The sequence below is a fragment of the Chelonoidis abingdonii genome, chromosome 16, assembly GCF_003597395.2.
Source record: "Chelonoidis abingdonii isolate Lonesome George chromosome 16, CheloAbing_2.0, whole genome shotgun sequence".
Classification (NCBI taxonomy): domain Eukaryota; kingdom Metazoa; phylum Chordata; order Testudines; family Testudinidae; genus Chelonoidis; species Chelonoidis abingdonii.
In genome coordinates this window covers 8,295,952-8,313,048 of record NC_133784.1, presented here as the reverse complement: position 1 = coordinate 8,313,048, position 17,097 = coordinate 8,295,952, and the positions used below count along the sequence as shown (strand labels likewise).

At 58.9% G+C, this 17,097-nt stretch overlaps 2 protein-coding genes and 1 long non-coding RNA gene across 5 annotated transcripts in view; 1 reads left to right on the top strand and 2 right to left on the bottom strand.

Annotated features, from left to right (window-relative positions):
- Window positions 1-747, bottom strand: LOC116816948 (uncharacterized). Of its 2 annotated transcripts, none has more exons than XR_012657115.1 (2): window positions 692-747; window positions 1-540 (listed from the first exon to the last, which is right to left on the bottom strand). It is a non-coding gene; the product is annotated as an uncharacterized LOC116816948 (long non-coding RNA). The 2 variants fall into 2 exon arrangements; XR_004371831.2 differs by lacking the exon at window positions 692-747 and adding an exon at window positions 667-681.
- Window positions 748-1,079: 332 nt separating this feature from the next.
- Window positions 1,080-11,109, top strand: MTG1 (mitochondrial ribosome associated GTPase 1). 2 transcript variants are annotated; one of them, XM_075072910.1, is made up of 11 exons: window positions 1,080-1,211; window positions 1,731-1,797; window positions 2,126-2,228; window positions 3,938-4,018; window positions 5,054-5,110; window positions 5,799-5,889; window positions 6,499-6,560; window positions 7,338-7,434; window positions 8,010-8,091; window positions 9,535-9,647; window positions 10,294-11,109. In XM_075072910.1, the coding sequence occupies exons 1-11, from the start codon at window positions 1,115-1,117 to the stop codon at window positions 10,389-10,391; spliced, it is 948 nt and encodes a 315-aa protein (XP_074929011.1). In that variant the 5' UTR covers window positions 1,080-1,114; the 3' UTR covers window positions 10,392-11,109. The 2 variants fall into 2 exon arrangements, with proteins under 2 accessions (XP_074929011.1, XP_074929010.1); XM_075072909.1 differs by lacking the exon at window positions 1,731-1,797 and having other exon boundaries at window positions 2,137-2,228.
- A 5,422-nt stretch (window positions 11,110-16,531) lies between these two features.
- The window catches only part of SPRN (shadow of prion protein), a 56,560-nt gene continuing 55,994 nt past the window's right edge, over window positions 16,532-17,097 (bottom strand). The window contains exon 2 of the mRNA XM_075073052.1: window positions 16,532-16,970. Coding sequence (XP_074929153.1) covers window positions 16,532-16,970 — 439 coding nt within the window. The remainder of the gene's footprint in view (window positions 16,971-17,097) is intronic.

Genomic DNA, 17,097 nt, shown 5'->3' with positions numbered 1-17,097 from the left:
CAGCTTTGACCCTGGCTCTTTATTCAAAGCATCACATGCAGCAGTACGCAGGATGTCATCTTCAAGGAGGGCAGTAACACAGGTGCTCCTGGAGCTGCTGAGGACGATGTCATAGAGTCCATCTGCATCACTGGGTGCCTGGTGCAGCGGGGTCTGGGACTTGCCTTCCAGAAGCTGTGGAGCTGGACAGCTCTAGTACCAGTTGGTGCAAGCGATCTGGTATCGCACATCATCCAGCGGTAGCATAGGCGTTTCCTCAGCTGGCATGGGGGGCATTGTTTCTGATGGAGTAGAGGGAGCTACCCTGGCAGGGGAGCTTTTGCCTTGTACAGGTGCTGATGCCAGGACAGGGGGCGTCACGGGGGGAGCTGCCCTGGGAGGGGGGCTTGTGCCTGGCCCAGGGGGCGCTGCCCTGGTGGGGGGAGCTGCAGGGGGAGCTGCCCCAGCTGGCGGAGACGTGCCCGACAGGCCAGGGGATGAGTCCGTGCTCCTTGTGCCACAGCCCGGCTGCCCCTCACACCGCGGCTCTGCCATGGCTGCCTGGAGAGAGAGAGAGAGGCGGATGTGAGTCGTGGGCGCAGGGGTCAGTACCCTGCCTTGCCTTGCCCCGGCCCCGGCCGCAGTACGGCCCGGCTCCAGCCCCCTCACTCCGCCCCAGGTACCAACCAACCCGCCGAGCCCCCCCGATCACCGAACTGCAGCTCCTGCGCCGCCGTTACCCCTAGGCGGCCTCTGGCAGCACATGCGCAGACACCGCCGCTCCGCCCCCAGGAAAGCCCCGCCCCAACTTCCACGTCACAAATTCCCGCCCCCTCAATGGAGTGACACCACAGCGCGGGCTGCTAAGGCCCGGAGTTCGGCCAGGGGCGGGTCAAGATGCGTCTACGACGGCCTTGTTGCCAGGCGATGAGGGACCCCGCCCCCCCGGTAGAATGGTGGTTGGGACGCTGAGCCGGTTGTGACGTTTTGACTCCTCCCGTTATTCCCAGCCCGGCCGAGTGATCTCGGGGTGGGGCCTGTGAGCGGCCGGAACCGGAAGCTGGCCGGGCTGGGGGTGTTGCGGAGGGCGCGCTCCGGGTCGCTCCCCTGGCGGCTGCTGGGTTCCGGCGGCGGGATGCGGCTGGCGGCGGGCGCGCTGCGGGCCTGGCGGCAGCGCTTCGATTTCGGCGGCCGGGACGTGGCCGCCTGGTTTCCCGGGCACATGGCCAAAGGTGGGGCCTGGGCCCCGGCGCTTTGCCCGAGGGTGACTCGGGGCCGGCTCAGAGATTTGCCAGGGGAATAATTTAATGGGCCGGGTTACGTGCCGCGCGCCCGGAGATTCGTGTGTTCTCCCAACGCCCGGGCGCCGGCCGCGTCCCCCTCTGCAGCGTACGCGGGAGCCCGTCCCATCCCCGGCACGTGCACGCGCCCCAGCGCGGGAGAGACCCGCTGTGAGCGGCCTGTGTGTGGCGCTCTCCGGGCACTGGGTGATGCTCCCTGGGGCTGGGTTTGCCGAGTCGGGGGAGGGTGGGGGGACCAGGTTTGCTGCCCTGTCAATCCCGACTCCTGCAATATTTGGGGCCCGCTGGACGTCCCGGCTCCTGCAGGCTCCTTATGGCCAGGCAGGCTCGGGCCTGGCCTGGGTGCATCACTGCCCAGAGCCTGCTCCGAGCTGCGGGCGGGGCTGAGCCAATCCCTTCCCCTGGCGGCCAGGCTTGATGGGCACAGCTGACCTGGCTCCACTTTGGCAGGTCTGCGGCAGATGAAGGAGTCGCTGGGGAAGGTGGACTGCCTCATCGAGGTGCACGATGCCCGAATATCCTTCGGTGGCCGGAGCAGGTGGCACCACGGCCAGAGCAGCACAGCGGAGCCCTGCCCCCTTGCACAGCACCATGTGTAGCCCCTGGGCTGCTGCGTCCTTCCAAAGCCAGTACGTGGAGCCCACAGGACTGTGCATGGCCCTCTGGTCCCTACTGCTTCCCTCCCTGGCTAGGGTCTGGCTGTGGTGCAGTGTGCTGACGGGGCTGCGGGAGCCTGCCTTGTGGGAGGTGAGAGTTTGTCTCCGATGGAGCAGAGTTCTGCGGGCTGGACCCTTCCCTGTCACTGCGGGTATCTCAGTTCTTTGGCTTCCTTAACGGTAGCACATTCCATTCTCAGGCCGGAACCCGGCCTTCCAGGAGGCCCTGGGAATCAGACCTCACCTGCTTGTACTGAACAAAATGGACCTGGCTGATCTGACTCACAAAGCAGTAAGAACCCAGTTTAAAGTCTTTCTTTTCCCACTCTTCGCAACCATTTTCCTGTTTAATTTGCTGATGCAGCTTCTCTGTGTAATCTAGAGTAAATGTTGGGCCTGAGGCCAGGTCTACATTATAAACTTACAGTGGTATAACTATGTGGCTATGGGACATGAAAAATCCACACCCCTGAGCAACACAGTCATACCAACCTAATCCTCTATGTACGCAGTGCTGTGGCGACAGGAAGGCTTTTCCCGTTCTTATAGCCAGTGCGCCTCAAGCGGTGGATTAGTTAACACTGATGGGAGAAGCTGTCCTGTTTGCGTAGTAGCGTCTTCGCTGAAGTGTTTTAAGTATAGACCTGCCCTGATGGTACTAACCACATGGTACCTCCAAGAAGGGCAGCAGGTTTTCTGGAGTGACCATAGGCAATGCCTATCAGTTACAGGGAGCCTTGTGCAGTCGTATTTCCTGTTATCGCAGGAGAATTGGGGTTTCCATTGAGAGTATGGTCAGGTCTGGTCTCTGGTGGGGGAGGCCCTGGCATCAGCCCTGGGGTCCACAGATCCTCATGTGGATCCGTTGTATTAATGCAGATGGAATCTGTGGGCCAAATGTGTTAACAGAACCTAGACACTGTCCCAACATTAAACCGTGTTTAAACAAGGTTCCCAGTTTGGTATACAGAGGCCTTAGCCTGCATAGTGATATGGCAAACACACCATGAAACAGTCTTTTGTTAAAGATCCAGAAGAAAAGAAAAATAGTTGAAATGTTTGAAACGGGAAGGTATTTAAGTGAGGCCTTCAGTTCATCAACATCCCTTGTTCCCTCTTCCTTTAGTCCTCCATCTCCAGCGCCAGGCTGGGGATGCAGGATGCGGCCAGCAGTCCATCGAGATGGCACTAAGGAGATCCAACTCCCCCGACTGTCAAATAGGCTATGTCTTTACAGGGTCCAAGCCAGCTGCAGCTCTTTTTGAGACCGTCCAGCTAGGGGCCCCCAGCGAAAGGCTCCCCCTGGACAGCTCCTTCACCCAGCTGGCAGTAATCCCCACTGGTGATACCTGGCTGTTTGGTGACCTGTGCAGGGCACCCTTGCTGGTGGCTCGATCTGCCACTAGCTCTGTGTTTGAACCATCCCTTCACACACTGTCTTCTTGTTGGCAGTCCAGCAGTCAGGCTCAGTCCAGAGAGCTGTCGTCTGGGGCAGGATGGAGGCACCTCAGGGCTAGAGTCCTTGTGTGGCGGAGGCAGCAGAGCTGCTGCTGCTGTTGTCATTGTCGTCATATACTACTTGGCTGAACAAGCCTGGATTCAGCCTGCCGTCTCCATTATAGGTAGCATTGCTATGTAGCAGTCCCTGATCCTTACCACACCCCTGTGAGCTCTGGCAGGTTGGCTGAATGTTGTCATCCTTGTTCTACAGATAGGGAAAAGGAGGCACAGGCAGCCCGGGCTAGACTCTGGGCCTCCCACAGGAGCCTATCTGCCTTTCTGAGCTGGTCAGCAGTCAGGCTTTCCAGACAGGTAGTGGGGAGTGGAACAGATATTTGTGTTTTAGCATTGTGCCTTCTCTGTGAAGAGTGACTCAGCTGATGGCTACAGCACACTTCACCCCAGTTATCTCCATCCTGAGCAACCTTGCCATGGTTTGGACAAGGGGGCACCAGGGGCTGCTGCATTCTCTGACATGGAAATCTCTCATTTCTTTGCTAGAAAATTCTGGAGCGCTTGGAGCAGGAAGGGCTCAAAAACGTCCTCTTCACAAACTGCGTGAAAGATGAAAATGTCAAGAAGGTAACAGTCTGTGTCTCTTCTAACAGTAGTTCCTTACAGCATGTATCTGCTCCACAATGTGACTGCTTGGAGCTGAGGGCAAACCGTGCTGCACTCAGCTGTTCAGAGCCCTGGGCACCTCGGTGAGAACAGGTCCCATTAGTGACTGCAGTACGTTTTTACTACAGGATTCCACTTTAGCTAATGTCGCCTCGGGATTGTTGACTTCAGATCTAAGAGCACAGCTTGAACCTCTAAGCCCCGGGGGGTTTGTGGTGCTGGCAGTTAGAAAGAGCATCTCTTTACTCGTACATTGAGTGCACTTTCTCCCTGGCTTGCTGAGAGACCACACGGGAGCACTGCCTGCTGGCATCTGTACAATGTGCCTTTGTGAGCACTGCCCTAGTGGCAGGCATGGCTGTTGTGGTACACTCAGAAGTAGGATCTGAGCACTCGTGCCAGGGACATCGGAGTCAAGGTTTGATTATTTTAAACATTGTTAAAGTAACCCTAATGCTCGTGCAGCCACAAATGTGGCCAAGCGCTTCTCTCAGACCTGCAGGGAAGTCCTCAGCTCCCAGATTCTGCCTTGCAGTGGGAGATCTGTGCATGCAGAATGAGCTTGGTATCAGTTGACATCCACCCTGCAGAGGGCACAGGAGAGTCTTGCTTTTCATGTGGACCAAAACTACCAGTGTGAACATTCCCAGTCTCCCCTGCTTTGCCTGCATTAAAGCTGTTCATTAGTTGTACTCAGAACACAGCTGGAAGTGAAAGCTGGCTAGGAAGGACTCACTCCACCGTGGCTCTGTTAGCACCTTCATTTGGAAGCAGTTGCCAAACTGTGTTAAAGCACAGGCTAGCGGCAGAGAAGTCCCTGGCTTTCCCACTAGCTGGTGTGTTGCAGCAGGAGCCATGCCTGTCCCGCCAGTGAGGTCTGCCTGGCTGCTCGTAGCAGCACTGTGCTGGCCAAGGAGTCTTAACGGCAGGGTACTACCCACTCGGGACAAAGCCACCAGTGCTTTGCTTAGCATCTGTCTTTGTATTGCCCTGCAGGTCATCCCTCTCATCACGGATCTGGTCAGCAACAGCCAGCGCTACCAGAGAGCTGAGGTCAGTTGATGGGCCAGAGTGAGAATGGGGCAAGTGTGTGCTGCCCGGTTCCCCACATGGGCAAAGGGTTTGTCCAGCTGGATGCACTGATCGGTGTGTAGATGGTGCCCAAAGAGGTCCTGGTTCTCAGAGTGCTGAGAGCCCTCCGTCCCCACTGGAGCCAGTGGAAGATACAGCACTCTGCTGGCTGCAGGGCCCCCAGCATGCTCTCAGCTCCTGGGGCTGGGTCTTGCTCCTGGTTACACTAGCATCAGTGCACAGCAGCTGGCTCCAGTGGAGTGAATCTGATTTTCCACGGTTTGAGTGGGAGAAGAGTCTGACTTCTCTGTTCAGATGGAAACGTTCCACTGGTGGCCTGGACTTCCAGCTGGTCTCTCCCTGATAGTGCTGAAGCCAGAAATGTAATGAACTGTGCCGGACTCCATTCCCCGGCAAGTCTGGCGTATGACTTCCTTGTTTCCATGCAGATCCAAATTAATCTACTTTGACACATCCACACTCCTGTTAGCTCTGCCCTGCCTGGTGTGTGTGTGTGGCGGGGGCAGCTGAGTGGGACAGGGAGCCTGGCACAGTGCCGCCTGGCGGATCTGGGGGCTGGCTGGGTGGGATGGGGAGCCTGATGCAGTGCTACCTGGCATTGCTGCCAAGGGAGGGAGCGGCTCATCCATCTCCCTTCCTGTTGTTCCAGAATGTGGAGTACTGCATCATGGTGATCGGAGTGCCCAACGTGGGGAAATCCTCCCTTATCAACTCCATGCGGAGGCTGCACCTCAAAAAGGGTACTTCCTAGTGTGCCTTCCCATTGTGCCCTGGGGGGAGAGCACCCCCTGCCTGTGAGTCACAAATCCCTGGAGGGCTGGGGGCTTTGAGGTGGCCTTGGGGCAGGTTCATCAAACCTCCTAGTGGTTCAACTCTCTCCTGCATGGCACTGGCTCCCCCAGCTGCTGAGTTGGCGCTGCAGGCTGCATCTTTTCCCTGGCTGTTCAGTGACCCAAGCTGAGCAGGGCTGGGGTCAGCGAGTGTTTAGCTAGGAGGACTTGGAGGCAGCAGAGAAGTTGGGCCCTTGTTTCCCTCTCTGCAGCTGCTTGGCGTTGCTGTGATGTTTGGTGAGAGATGCAGAGGGGCTGGCAGAGCTCACTTAGGAGCAGTGAGAGAGAAACTGGGGGTTCTCTGGGGAATAGGCGCTGGCTGAAGGGGGCCTCAGCTCTGGGACATCAGTCCCATGAAGCACACCAATCAGAGGGATGGCTGGGAGATCTCTTGGATATGCACAGGGCCCACCCCTGCGCTGTGAGGCCAGTGGCAAAGCTCTGTCAGTGCCCTGGGAGCAGGCCAGGCCAGAGTGAGCCTTCTTTCTCCAGCTGACTGGGCCTCTCCTTTTCCTGAAGGGAAAGCGTCCCGTGTGGGTGGCGAGCCGGGGATCACCAAGGCCGTGCTTACCAGAATCCAGGTACTGTCCTCGGGAGCTATGCCCCTGAGCACGGCTGGCCAGAGTGCTATGCTGGCCATGGACATAGTGTGTGTGTGCTTTCATTGTGTAGCTAATGTGTGCGCAGCGCGAGGGGCTACGTGAGGCCAGTAGCCGTTCAGTTGAAATGGTGAGAAGGTGGCCAGGTTAAGAGACCCCTGGGACAACACAGCTTTGGTAGCTTCCAAAATAACACCAGGGTGCTGCCTGGTTGTGTGCTCCAGGCAAGGCCTCCCCATGGCTCTATAGGGATAGAATATGGGACTGGGAGCTGGGCCCTCAGGCCTGGCTTGAGGGGACTGCTTCGCCAGGTCCCCAGGACTGCAGTGAGGTGATGCCAGGATCTGTAGTCTCTGCAAACTGCACCGCTGGTAAAGGTCACCTGTAAAGGAAGTGACCCTGGATGGCACCAGCCCAGTGTGGTTCTTTGTGGGTGACTCATGTAGGAGGGGGCTGGGCTCTGCCCCACTTTGTGCTTTGCTTTGGCCCTTGGGCTGCTGGCAGGTTGCTCAAGGGACCCTCTGGGACGGAGCTGGGTGCCTGGTTGTACTGGGCCATTTCCAGTGCCAGTGTTCGTGCTCCACATTGTCTCTGCCCTGGGCTGGTGGATCACAGAGTTGTCACCCACCATTCCCAAGTTGGCTGGTAGGGGGAATCGGCTTCGAAGTGCCAGCGTCCCCCCGGTTTGTGCCAGTGCTGCTTTGGGCTCTACTCTCTGATCCTCACAGCCTCGTAACAAGCGTACCTCTGCCAGTCTAGGTCTCTGAGAGGCCCCTTATGTATCTGCTGGACACGCCTGGAGTGCTGGCTCCGAGAATAGAGAGTGTGGAGGCGGGCATGAAGCTGGCCCTGTGTGGTAAGAACGGCTTTGGAGCTGCAGCTGCTTCTGGCCAGGAGCTGTCCTCACTTGGCTCTGCAGGGGCTGAGATAGGAAGCCCCGGAGCTCATGATCATAGGCACAGTGCGGGGGAGGTAGTTACGCTTCACCCAGGCAGCAGGGCTTTGTGGAGGCAGCACGGGCTGTACCTTGAGACATGTTATTATTGGGCGTTTGGGGCAGAGCCACTGCCTGTCCCCCTACTCTTAGGACCCTAGTTCGGGCCAGGCTGCTGCTCCCAGCTGTCTGGGATGGGATCATCGCTAAGCGCATGTGCTCCAGCCCAGCTGTCTGCCCTGCCCCTCTCCTGCGCCTGACCACACTGGCTGTGAGGTGCAGCTGCTGGGGCTCTTGCCCTAGGGTAGGGGTGGCACTGTGGGCTCTAGAGCTCAGTAGGAACAGCCCATCTCCCCACCCCGGGTTGCTCCTTACTAGGCCAGTGGCCACCTCCATACTGTGCCTGGCACTGGGCTGGAGCCTGGCTGTGCCCAGGGAGGCCCTGCATGGCTCTGCCCTGCATGGCTGGCACTCAGGCTATGCTCTGTGTCTCATAGGGGCCATCCGGGACCACCTGGTGGGCGAGGGTGTCATGGCCGACTACCTGCTGTACACCCTGAACAAGCAGCAGCAGTTCAGGTGAGCACTTCCTGAGGACCTGGGTGCTGTGAGGTCGGGGAGTGGGGCTGGCTGGGCTCATGCATTGAGACCCCAGGGGCTTCCTTGGTCTTGGGGGCTGGCTCCTGCCCATATCTCCCCAGTGCCACTCCTCAGCTCTTGCTTGGAGTCTGCTCTTGTGCACGCCGTTGGCAGGGAAGCTCCTGCAGCGGGAACACTCTGCCAGAGTGGAGGGTCTGTCCGCTCCTGATGTGAGCCTAGCTGGCGGTGCCCCCACACTGAGCTGCCATAAGGGTCTGTAGGAGGTGGAATGGTGCCCAGCTCATGTCGTATGCAGAGTATCACGCTGCATGACTTTGAGGGCCAACCTGAGGGCAGACTGTGAAAAGCAGGGCAACACCCCACGCTGGTTGCATGGTCTATAACTAAATTGCAGTAACAAGTGGGCCCCTGAATAACTAGATCAGTTTCACCATGGAGTCACAGACAGTCCCCTGGGCTCTCCAGTCTGTCTTGCCACCCAGGTAAGCTGGACTTAGTGAGGTCTGGTTGCTCTGCACCAAAGATCTCAAAAGATTTGGGTTGTTGCTAGTCCCGTTTGTACCTCAGATCTCACACCAAAGACAACACTTGAAACCAAGCCTATGGTAAACTAGCTAATGATATATTAACTAGGAAAAGAAATGAGAGCGCTCTTAAGGTTAAAGCAGACAAGCGTATAGACCCACATGATGTGTGTCTATGGTCTTTAAATGTGATGGAGCTGTAGCAATCTGTCAGCACGGAATGTCTTTTAGGGCTAATCCTGGGGGTCTCTGCTTCTGTTCTGTGGCTCCAGCCCTGGGAGAGGCAAACAAGATGTTAGCTATTTTTATTTCCTTCATAGCCTCTTCATGGGTGTGAAGGGACAGTTAACACAGTCTTTGTATTATGATGTTATGTGTGAAAGTTTATGCCCAAATAAATTTGTTAGTCTGTATCAGCACAAAGAACTAGTGACTAACACGGCTACCCCTCTGAAACCTGTCTCTTTGCTAGTGAAGGGCTCCCACCTGGAAAGGGCAGGTATCAGCCCTGCTGCCCCATGCCAGAGCAGCGAGGTGTTCACTGCCTGAGCCCCCGTAGCCAGCAATCCTTGTAGAGTGGCAGCTGGGGACACCACGCAAGTAGGGATGTACAGAAATCCCTGCCATCCCCAGGAGGTGGCAGTAGAGCTGCTTGGGTGACTGATGAGGCCAAAGGGAGCCCAGAAGGACCTGGGACCTGTCTTCCTTGTGGCTGGCTGGTCAGCAGGGGCATGGAGGGTGCTGGCCGTACCCCAGAGCAGGCACTGCATGCTGTGCAGCCACGCCATCTCTCTGCATGCTCCAGAGCACCCTGAGCACTGAAGTGCTGTGCCCTGGCCTGGCTGGTGCTTCTTCCCCTGCCCTGTGGTGCTAACCCATTTTCACTGCCCTGGCACAGCTACGTGGAGCGCTACGGGCTGGGCGAGCCCAGCAACGACATCGAGAGCGTGCTCAAGCGGGTGGCACTGAAACTGGGCAAGACGCACAAAGTGAAGGTGCTCACAGGGACAGGTGAGTGCCCCTGCGGGCCTGGGACCCATGGGGGGGGGGACGGGTCAGAGCTAGCTGGGGGTGGGGGGGTCGACAGTTGAGTGCCCCCCCATGCCAGGTGGAGAGCCTGTGGGGAGTTGGGTAAGTGCTGTGCCCATGCCACCTGGAGATTCCAAGGCTGGAGGGGAAGGCGAGGGAGCTGGGTGAGGGAGAGAAGGGGAATGCCGCACCCATTGCTTGCTGGAGGTTCTGTGGGAGCACCCCGGTCTAAAGGCGCGCAGGGTAGGGGCGCCCCAGCTACTGCCGACTGCAGACCCTCTGTTCAGCATGATTGCCTGAAGAGGCATGGCCAGGGCGTGGAGCTGGCACCAGGAAGGGCAGTAGGGGCTGGCAGGTGTTGCCTGCTGGGGCAATGGAGGCTGGTGACTGTGGTGGGGGGAGGGATGATCTCTGAGCCCTGGTGTGTTGTGGGGGAGCTTCTTGTGTCGGTTTGCATGGGACCAGGGCCGTGCAGTGCCCAGGGACCAGCCGGGGCTAGCTCCTCTCCCCCCGCCTCAGCCTGCATTTGGGGCTGTGTCTGTGCAGCCATGGACTCTGAGCCCATTCAGAGGTGCTGGGCTGGGCCCTGAGCTCCCCTCTCACCTACAGCCTTTGCCTTCTCTTGCAGGGGACGTGAATGTGATCGCGCCCGACTACCCTGCAGCTGCCTATGAGCTCCTGCGCACCTTCCGCAAGGGGGAGCTGGGCCAGGTGCTGCTGGACTGAGCCCTGCCCAGCCCCCATGCCTGGCTTGAGCTCAGCTGCCACCCTCTTGCTCAGGCTGATCATGGCATGGAGGTGGCTCATGGGCAAAGCAGGATGTGGTGGGCCCAGGCTGTTTCCCTCCGCCTGCCCCATGCACACGCAGCTCTGGGCTCAGTATGGCTGTGGTCAGGAGAGCAGCCCTCGTGTGGGTCTGTATTTGGCTTCCCGGCCAGGGCCAGGGCCCCTGTCATCACTTGAGTGGGCTCTGTCTGCCCCTCATCCCAAGGGTGACGTGCTGTGAACAGACCCTCGCCCAGGGACTCCCCCATCCTCTGTTGGGGGTTCTTGGGGCAGTTCAGGGCCCTGCCTTTCCCCGGCGTAGGTTCATGCTCCTTTGGGCTATTGCCCTGGTGGGCAGAGCCAGCCTCCCTGTCTCCTGGAAGAGCAGAGCATCCCAGCCAGGGACCCCTTCAACAAGACATGCTTCCGCTGTCCCTCAGCATGGACCAAAGGGCTCCAGCTGTGTGCGGGCAAACCCTCGTCTGCTCTGTCACTGCCACAGCTGTCAGCCCAGTGGTCTGTAGTGGCCAGCAAGCCCCAGTGCTGGGCCTGGATCCTGAAGGCAGGTACAGCGAGTGGTGGCAGCTTCATTTAAAATAAAAACTGGGGCATGTGTAGTGAAATCCAACCCCTGTGCTGCTAGGATTTAATGGTCATTAAATTCAGTTCCACCCTGTCACCACCTTGGTATTTATTAACACAGCACTGTGTCGCTGGTGTTCTTGGGGGGCTGGCACTGAGGGCAAGCGTGTGAGCTGGATGTTTGTGCTGCAGTGTTCTGTGGGGGGAGCTAAGTGTTGTGATGTCTTTAGGTTTCAGATACAACCCAAGGGGCAGCAGTAACTCCCCTCTCTCAGAGCGAGGTGCTCAGGCTCTGTACACGCAGGCAGCGTCGCCGTGTCGATCAGTCAGGGCAGCTCCCCCTCAGAGCGAGGTGCTCAGGCTCTGCACACGCAGGCAGCATCACCATGTCAGTCATTCAGGGTAGCCCCCCTGAGCAATGGGCTCAGGCAGCGTCACTGTGTCTCACATTCAGGTCACACTTTCATGGTCCTCTTTGCAGGCCCCAGTGGGAATGATGGAAGCAGAGACTGTGAACATGATTCCGAGGTAAGGGCTGGATCCCACAGGGGCAGGGTTCATGCCTCCCTGCAGACATAGGACAGCTGTTAGCGCTGGCAGAGAGCAAGTTCCCTGCTGAGCCCCTGAGGGCCCTGCTGTAGTGGGCAGTAGTCGGAGTGTAGTGACATTTACCCCTGCACTTGGGTGGGTAGAGCAAGGACAGAGGGGAGTGCAGCACCGCTCATGCTGCCCCACAGGAGCTGGCTGGTTTCCTGCCCAGCTGCCACTAGGCCCCTTAGGGAGTGAAGTAGCTGGGTGCAGCTGAGCCTCCTCCATATGGGGCTGAGTCTGCTGGGGCAGGGTACCACACACGAGTCCTCCTCACAGACCAGACCCTGCTTGATCACAAGGTCTGTCAAACTCCCCAAGGTGGGGATCTCTGATAGGAGAGAGCTCCTAAATGCACCAGCCAAAGGCTACACTAGTTCCAAGGGCTGGAGGCAGTGACTGGGCAAACTGGCTGGAAGTAAGGTACACACTTTTAACGGTGAGGCCGCTTAACGCACGGAATAGCTGACCAGGCACTTGGGGGATTCTCTGTCACATGGAGTCTTAACTCAAGATGGGATAGGGGCCGGTGGCAGCAATCACGGGGTGGGCTCTCTGCCTGTGCTTGGCAGGAGATCAGATTGAATGATCCCATCCAGCTTTAACCTCTGTGATCTGACCTCCCAGTGAGAAAGCAGGGCTGAACTGCTGCCTGTTCCCAGAGTGCTGGGGGAACCGTGGGGGAAGGTGCTGCAGGCCATACATGACCAATGAGCAGGAATGGGAGAACCCGTGGCCGGAGTGTGTCCCTGGGGCCTGCCTATGGACACAGAGCAATAGGCTGGAGGCAGCCATCTAAGCTTCCCTTGGTGCTGGCTGAGGTAGCCATGCCTGGGTGTGGGGATAGTTTGTGCTCTGTGGAATATGGACTGTGCTTCCCCCTGCACTCACAGCTACCCCTCTGCTTCAGCGAGGCAGTCTGGCTGAGCAGCCTCCCCATCCCGGGCATGCAACGATTGCACCCAGAGTGTAGGCACAAGCCCAGCAGCCTCACCAAGCGTTACCTCTGCAAAGCCATGGCTGTGGTGGAGGTGATGGGATGAGAAGCCTGTAGCACTTCAGGGAAAGGTCCCATGCCAAGTGCAGGGGGGCAGCCCTTATGCCCCAGGGCTGGAAGAGAGGGTGTCTGCAAGCTACCCCTGCCCTCTCTCTGATGCAAGGAGCAGGCGCCACTCTGGCATGTCCCTCCCCAGCTCTCAGTAAGTCAGACACTCCTCCTAGACTTTATTTCCACGTCACCGTGAACACACGTATAAAACCATTACAAACAAGGAACGTTAAAAACAGGTGAGTGCAAGAATGTGCAGCCCCCTGCTTGCTGGGTGGGCTGGCATCAGGGCTGGCAAAGGGGTTGGGGCAGGGCTGTGCATGGGGAGGAGGTGTAACTACACTGTTCACATGTACATACAGCGAGCTGCCCGCTCGCAGGGGCTGTCTAGACAGTGCCCGAAGCCTAGCCTGCCATGCAGGGTGTGGGGGGATCCCCAGCAGTCCTTGGGCACTGAGCTGCTCCTCAGTGCCCGTCTACCTCCTGCACCCTGCCTCTGGCTGCTGGAGGGCTAAGTGGGGGTGGGGTGGAGTTTGGTCCAAAATGTAGAGGGCATTTTTTTTTAAAAAAAGGCCAGAACCCCTGTGCCCCAAGTGCAGTGATTCCATGAACAGCCTCTCCCTGTACCCCTCAGGGCCCAGAGCTTGTGCATCTGTGCCAGTGCCAGGCAGCACACCCCATGGTGTGTGGTGAGGCCAAGCTATTTGATGGACGGCTGAGAGTGAGCCTGCTGGGTGGGAAACATGGAGCCCCCTCCCCTGGTCTGTGCAGAGCAGGGGAATCTGCCCCCCTCCAGGCTGGAGCCTTCCAGGTGGTGGGGAGAGCACTCTCCCCCCACCCCCTGTGGAAAAGCTGCAAGCAGTGAGACTGTATTAACTCTCCTGGCTGTGCTGGGAAAGGCTCCCAGGCTGGGAGCTGGAGCTGGAGCCAGAGCAGGGCCTGTAACTCGAGCTGGCCTCCAACCAATCTGGATCCCCACATGGATCTACCTGTTTCCTGCCCTCTTTACCCCCCAGTGGAACTGGGGGCAGTTTCCCCATCAGCTCCTCAGTCACGTGAGCCCAGTTTCTTCTCCCTCAGCCAGTGGCCAGAGCTCCCTGGCAAACACACTGGCTGGTACCAGAGGAATTTCCAGCTGCAGCGGCTTCCCAAACCTACTAGTGGCACAGCAGGCAGCACAGCCACTGGCCGGCCCATAAGCCTCACCCCTGACCTGACACATGGGACACATGACTGCATTGGCAGTGCCTGCAGCATATTGCATGGGGCTCTGCCATTTACAGAACAGAACAGGCTGGGAACCATCGTTGCTGCAGCAGCCAGCAGGGTTGAGCTCTGGCCTGCTGGAGACCTAGCACACACCTCTGCTGGCCCAGTGCCACTGGCTTTCCTACGGAGACTGGCCACTCAAGGGGGAAGGGATGTACACTTGACCATTTGCTAGACAGCATGGGAATATGGGACACAGGACTCCTGGATCCTGTCCCTGCCCTTGGAGGGGAGGGTCGTCTCATGGTGAGGGACAAGGTAGCCAAAGCACCTATATTTGGCACATTCACTCTGCCAGACAGTGTGGCTGAGTTTGGGTCGGTCATGCTAGAGGCTGGAGTGTTAGTCCAAGTTTGCTTGAAGTGACCCTGTGCAATCAGCTACCGTAGTGAGAGGAGGTAGGGTTAATACTTGACTTCCTCCTGGGGTTGGAGTGCAAGGTGGGGGCAGGGTGGAGGATAGGATCTGGGGAGTGCATGGCAATATGACCACAGGCAGGAAAAAGGACCACTGAGCTCATGGGCTCCTGCCTCAGCTCAGTGCACCTTTCCCAAGGCTACAGGGTGGGGGGCCCTGGCAGCCTGGTAGCACACCGTGAGTTCTGCTGAGTGTGTGGCTGCAAAGGAAGCAGGTGTCTTCCCTGTGTCCCAGAGGGCTGGGTGAAGGCCAGCATCCCTGTGCATTGCCCATGTTTGGCTTTAAATCTTTGCATTTTCTTCAGTTGGGGCTGTGTCCAGCACTAACCCAGCCTGAACAGAGGGCATTCCCCTGAACCCCCTGCCCTGCTCCAGAGGATACAGGGTCTTCACTTCCCCAGAGCCCCAAGGACAGCCTCGGCTGCAGGGGATGAGGTGGTGCACCAGCTTTGTCCCCACACCTCCCAGCTCTCCTGCACCATGGCCTCCCCCCACGAATCAGGACGCTACACCACGGACCCTCTGGCTAACCTGGACAAGATGACAAATCAACCATTGTGACCCAACCCTCTAATCCCCTTTTGTAAATTAACAAAGGCTGAGTGCAAAGACCGCTGCCCTCTCCTGCCTGATCACTCTGCCACCCGCCTTCTGGACTTCCTACACTGTGTTGTTCTCAAGTTAGAGGGGCCCACAAAATCAGGGTATTCAGAGTGGGAACTTGTTCTGGGGCCAATTTCTGATCAATCAGCAGCTGGAATGCCAACGGATTGATTTTCCTGGAATGCCTCTGATGTGCCAGTGCTGTGCTGTGATTAGGTGTGGAGGATTTGGGGCTGAGGCACCGTGGTCTTCATGCAACACCAAGAGACTAACCTGCTGTATGTGGAAACCTGAGCTCACCCTTCCCCAGGGGGGCACTGCACTGTAATGAGCACCCGCTGCACAGCCCTAGCCAAAACAGCCGGAGTATTTGCCGGGACGTAGCTCAGCTGGGCCAGGAACACAGTACAGCTCTGCATGGCTGCGCAGTTCAGTCAGGTCATAAGTCAGGGCAACCTGCAGCTGAGCAGCTCCCAAGGCAGGGCCATAGCTGGTAGTGCTGTTCAGGCCTTCTCCCCAAGCAACCTGGCTCAATGGGCCTCATTTGGGCAGTGAGTTCGCAGAAGCCAGTCCATCCCGGTGGGAGTTGCTGAGATCAGCGGGGCTCAGAACTGCTCAGCCAGTGTCTGGCAGTCTGGAGGGGGCAGTGGGGGGGTGTCTGGGAGTGCTGAGGAGGTGGCGGCTGGGCAAGGAAGGCCCTTGGGCGTGATGGAGCCAGGGGACTCATCTCTGGTTTGGAAGCGGCTGGCTCTAATCATTGCCTCCATCTGTGGAATCAATCGGCACCATCCTCACCAGCCTGAGTCAGTGCCAGAGGCTGGGGTTCAAGCCAAGAGGAGGCTGACTCCCGCTTCACACCCAGCTCCAGCCCTCAACATGCTTGGACAGGCTGGCTCAGAGTCCCAGGTCCCCACCCCTTCTTCCCCCTCCCCCAGGAGATCTTGCTCCGCATTGACACTGACATCGGGGTGGAGCTGCTTCCCTCACTACACAGCTTCAGCCCAGCCAGCCGTCACGACAGCCCCTGCGGGACACACAGGGCTGCTCCGGCCTCGCTTCCATGTTACCCCAGCTCGACAGGAGACGGGGGCCCCAAGGCAGGGGGCTGGCACACATAGTCATACCCAGACTGCAGGCCCTGACCCCACCCCACCCTGTGGGCCCAGGCTCTGCCCCTCGTGGCACAGGCTGGCAGGGCCAGTGGTTTGGGAATTGTCCATGTCAATCAGCTTGAGTGGGGATGTCACAAGCTGCAGCGATGGCAGTGCCCGGCAACCTCACGCCACCCACAGCAGCTGCTCCAGGTCCCCCTGCTGGGGGCCTCGGGCTGGACCACCTGCCCTCACCACAGCCATGGGCAAAGCCCCAGTGGGATCAGGCCCAGGGGCACTGCCCCAGATGCCTCGCTGGCAGCTGCTCCGGCTTCAGCCCGCTGGGCAGTGCAGGCTGCTCCTGCCCCGCGGCAGGCAGAGGAGCCGCTCGTCCTGCAGGGGGCTGGGGCAGACACAGCTGGATGGGGCTGGTGCTGCCCGGGCCTAGCAGGTGCCGCTCTGTAGGCTCTGACGCAGGGAGGGTGGGCTAGGCGCCACCGGCCCCTACAGGGGAAGGAGCTGGAAGAAGCCAGTCACCAGGCAGAAGGAGATAGCAAGGTGCGCCGTGTCCTGGGCCTGGGCAGCCGAGGTCCACGAGTGGTAGCTGTACAAGCTGCTGCCCGTCCTGTTGCCTTCCTGGAACTCAGAGCTGTCGTCTGGCCGAAGCTCCCCAGAGATCCTCATCCTCCTGTGGGCTGCTCCCGCTGCCACACCTGCCGCCGCACCCGCCGCTGCTGCTGCCGCCACCCGCAGCCCCACTCCTGAGGAGCCGTAGCGAGGGGCAGCCTTGGCCCGGCTGCGGGCCATGCCCCGGCCACGGGCTGCCCCCCTCGCTCCTCCCCGGCCGCCCTTGCAGGTGACGCTGTCACAGAAGAAGGCGGCCAGCAAGAGGAGCGTCCAGCAGGTGGCGGTGCATCTCTTCATCCCAGCGCTACCCCCGCACCTGGAACAAGAGGGACCAAGAGGCATGTCAGTGCCAGGCTCCGGAAAGGGGTGTCGGCGTGAGCGCAGGGCCGGCGCTTCCATTAGGCGACCCTAGGTGGTCGCCTAGGGCAGCAGGATTCAGGGGG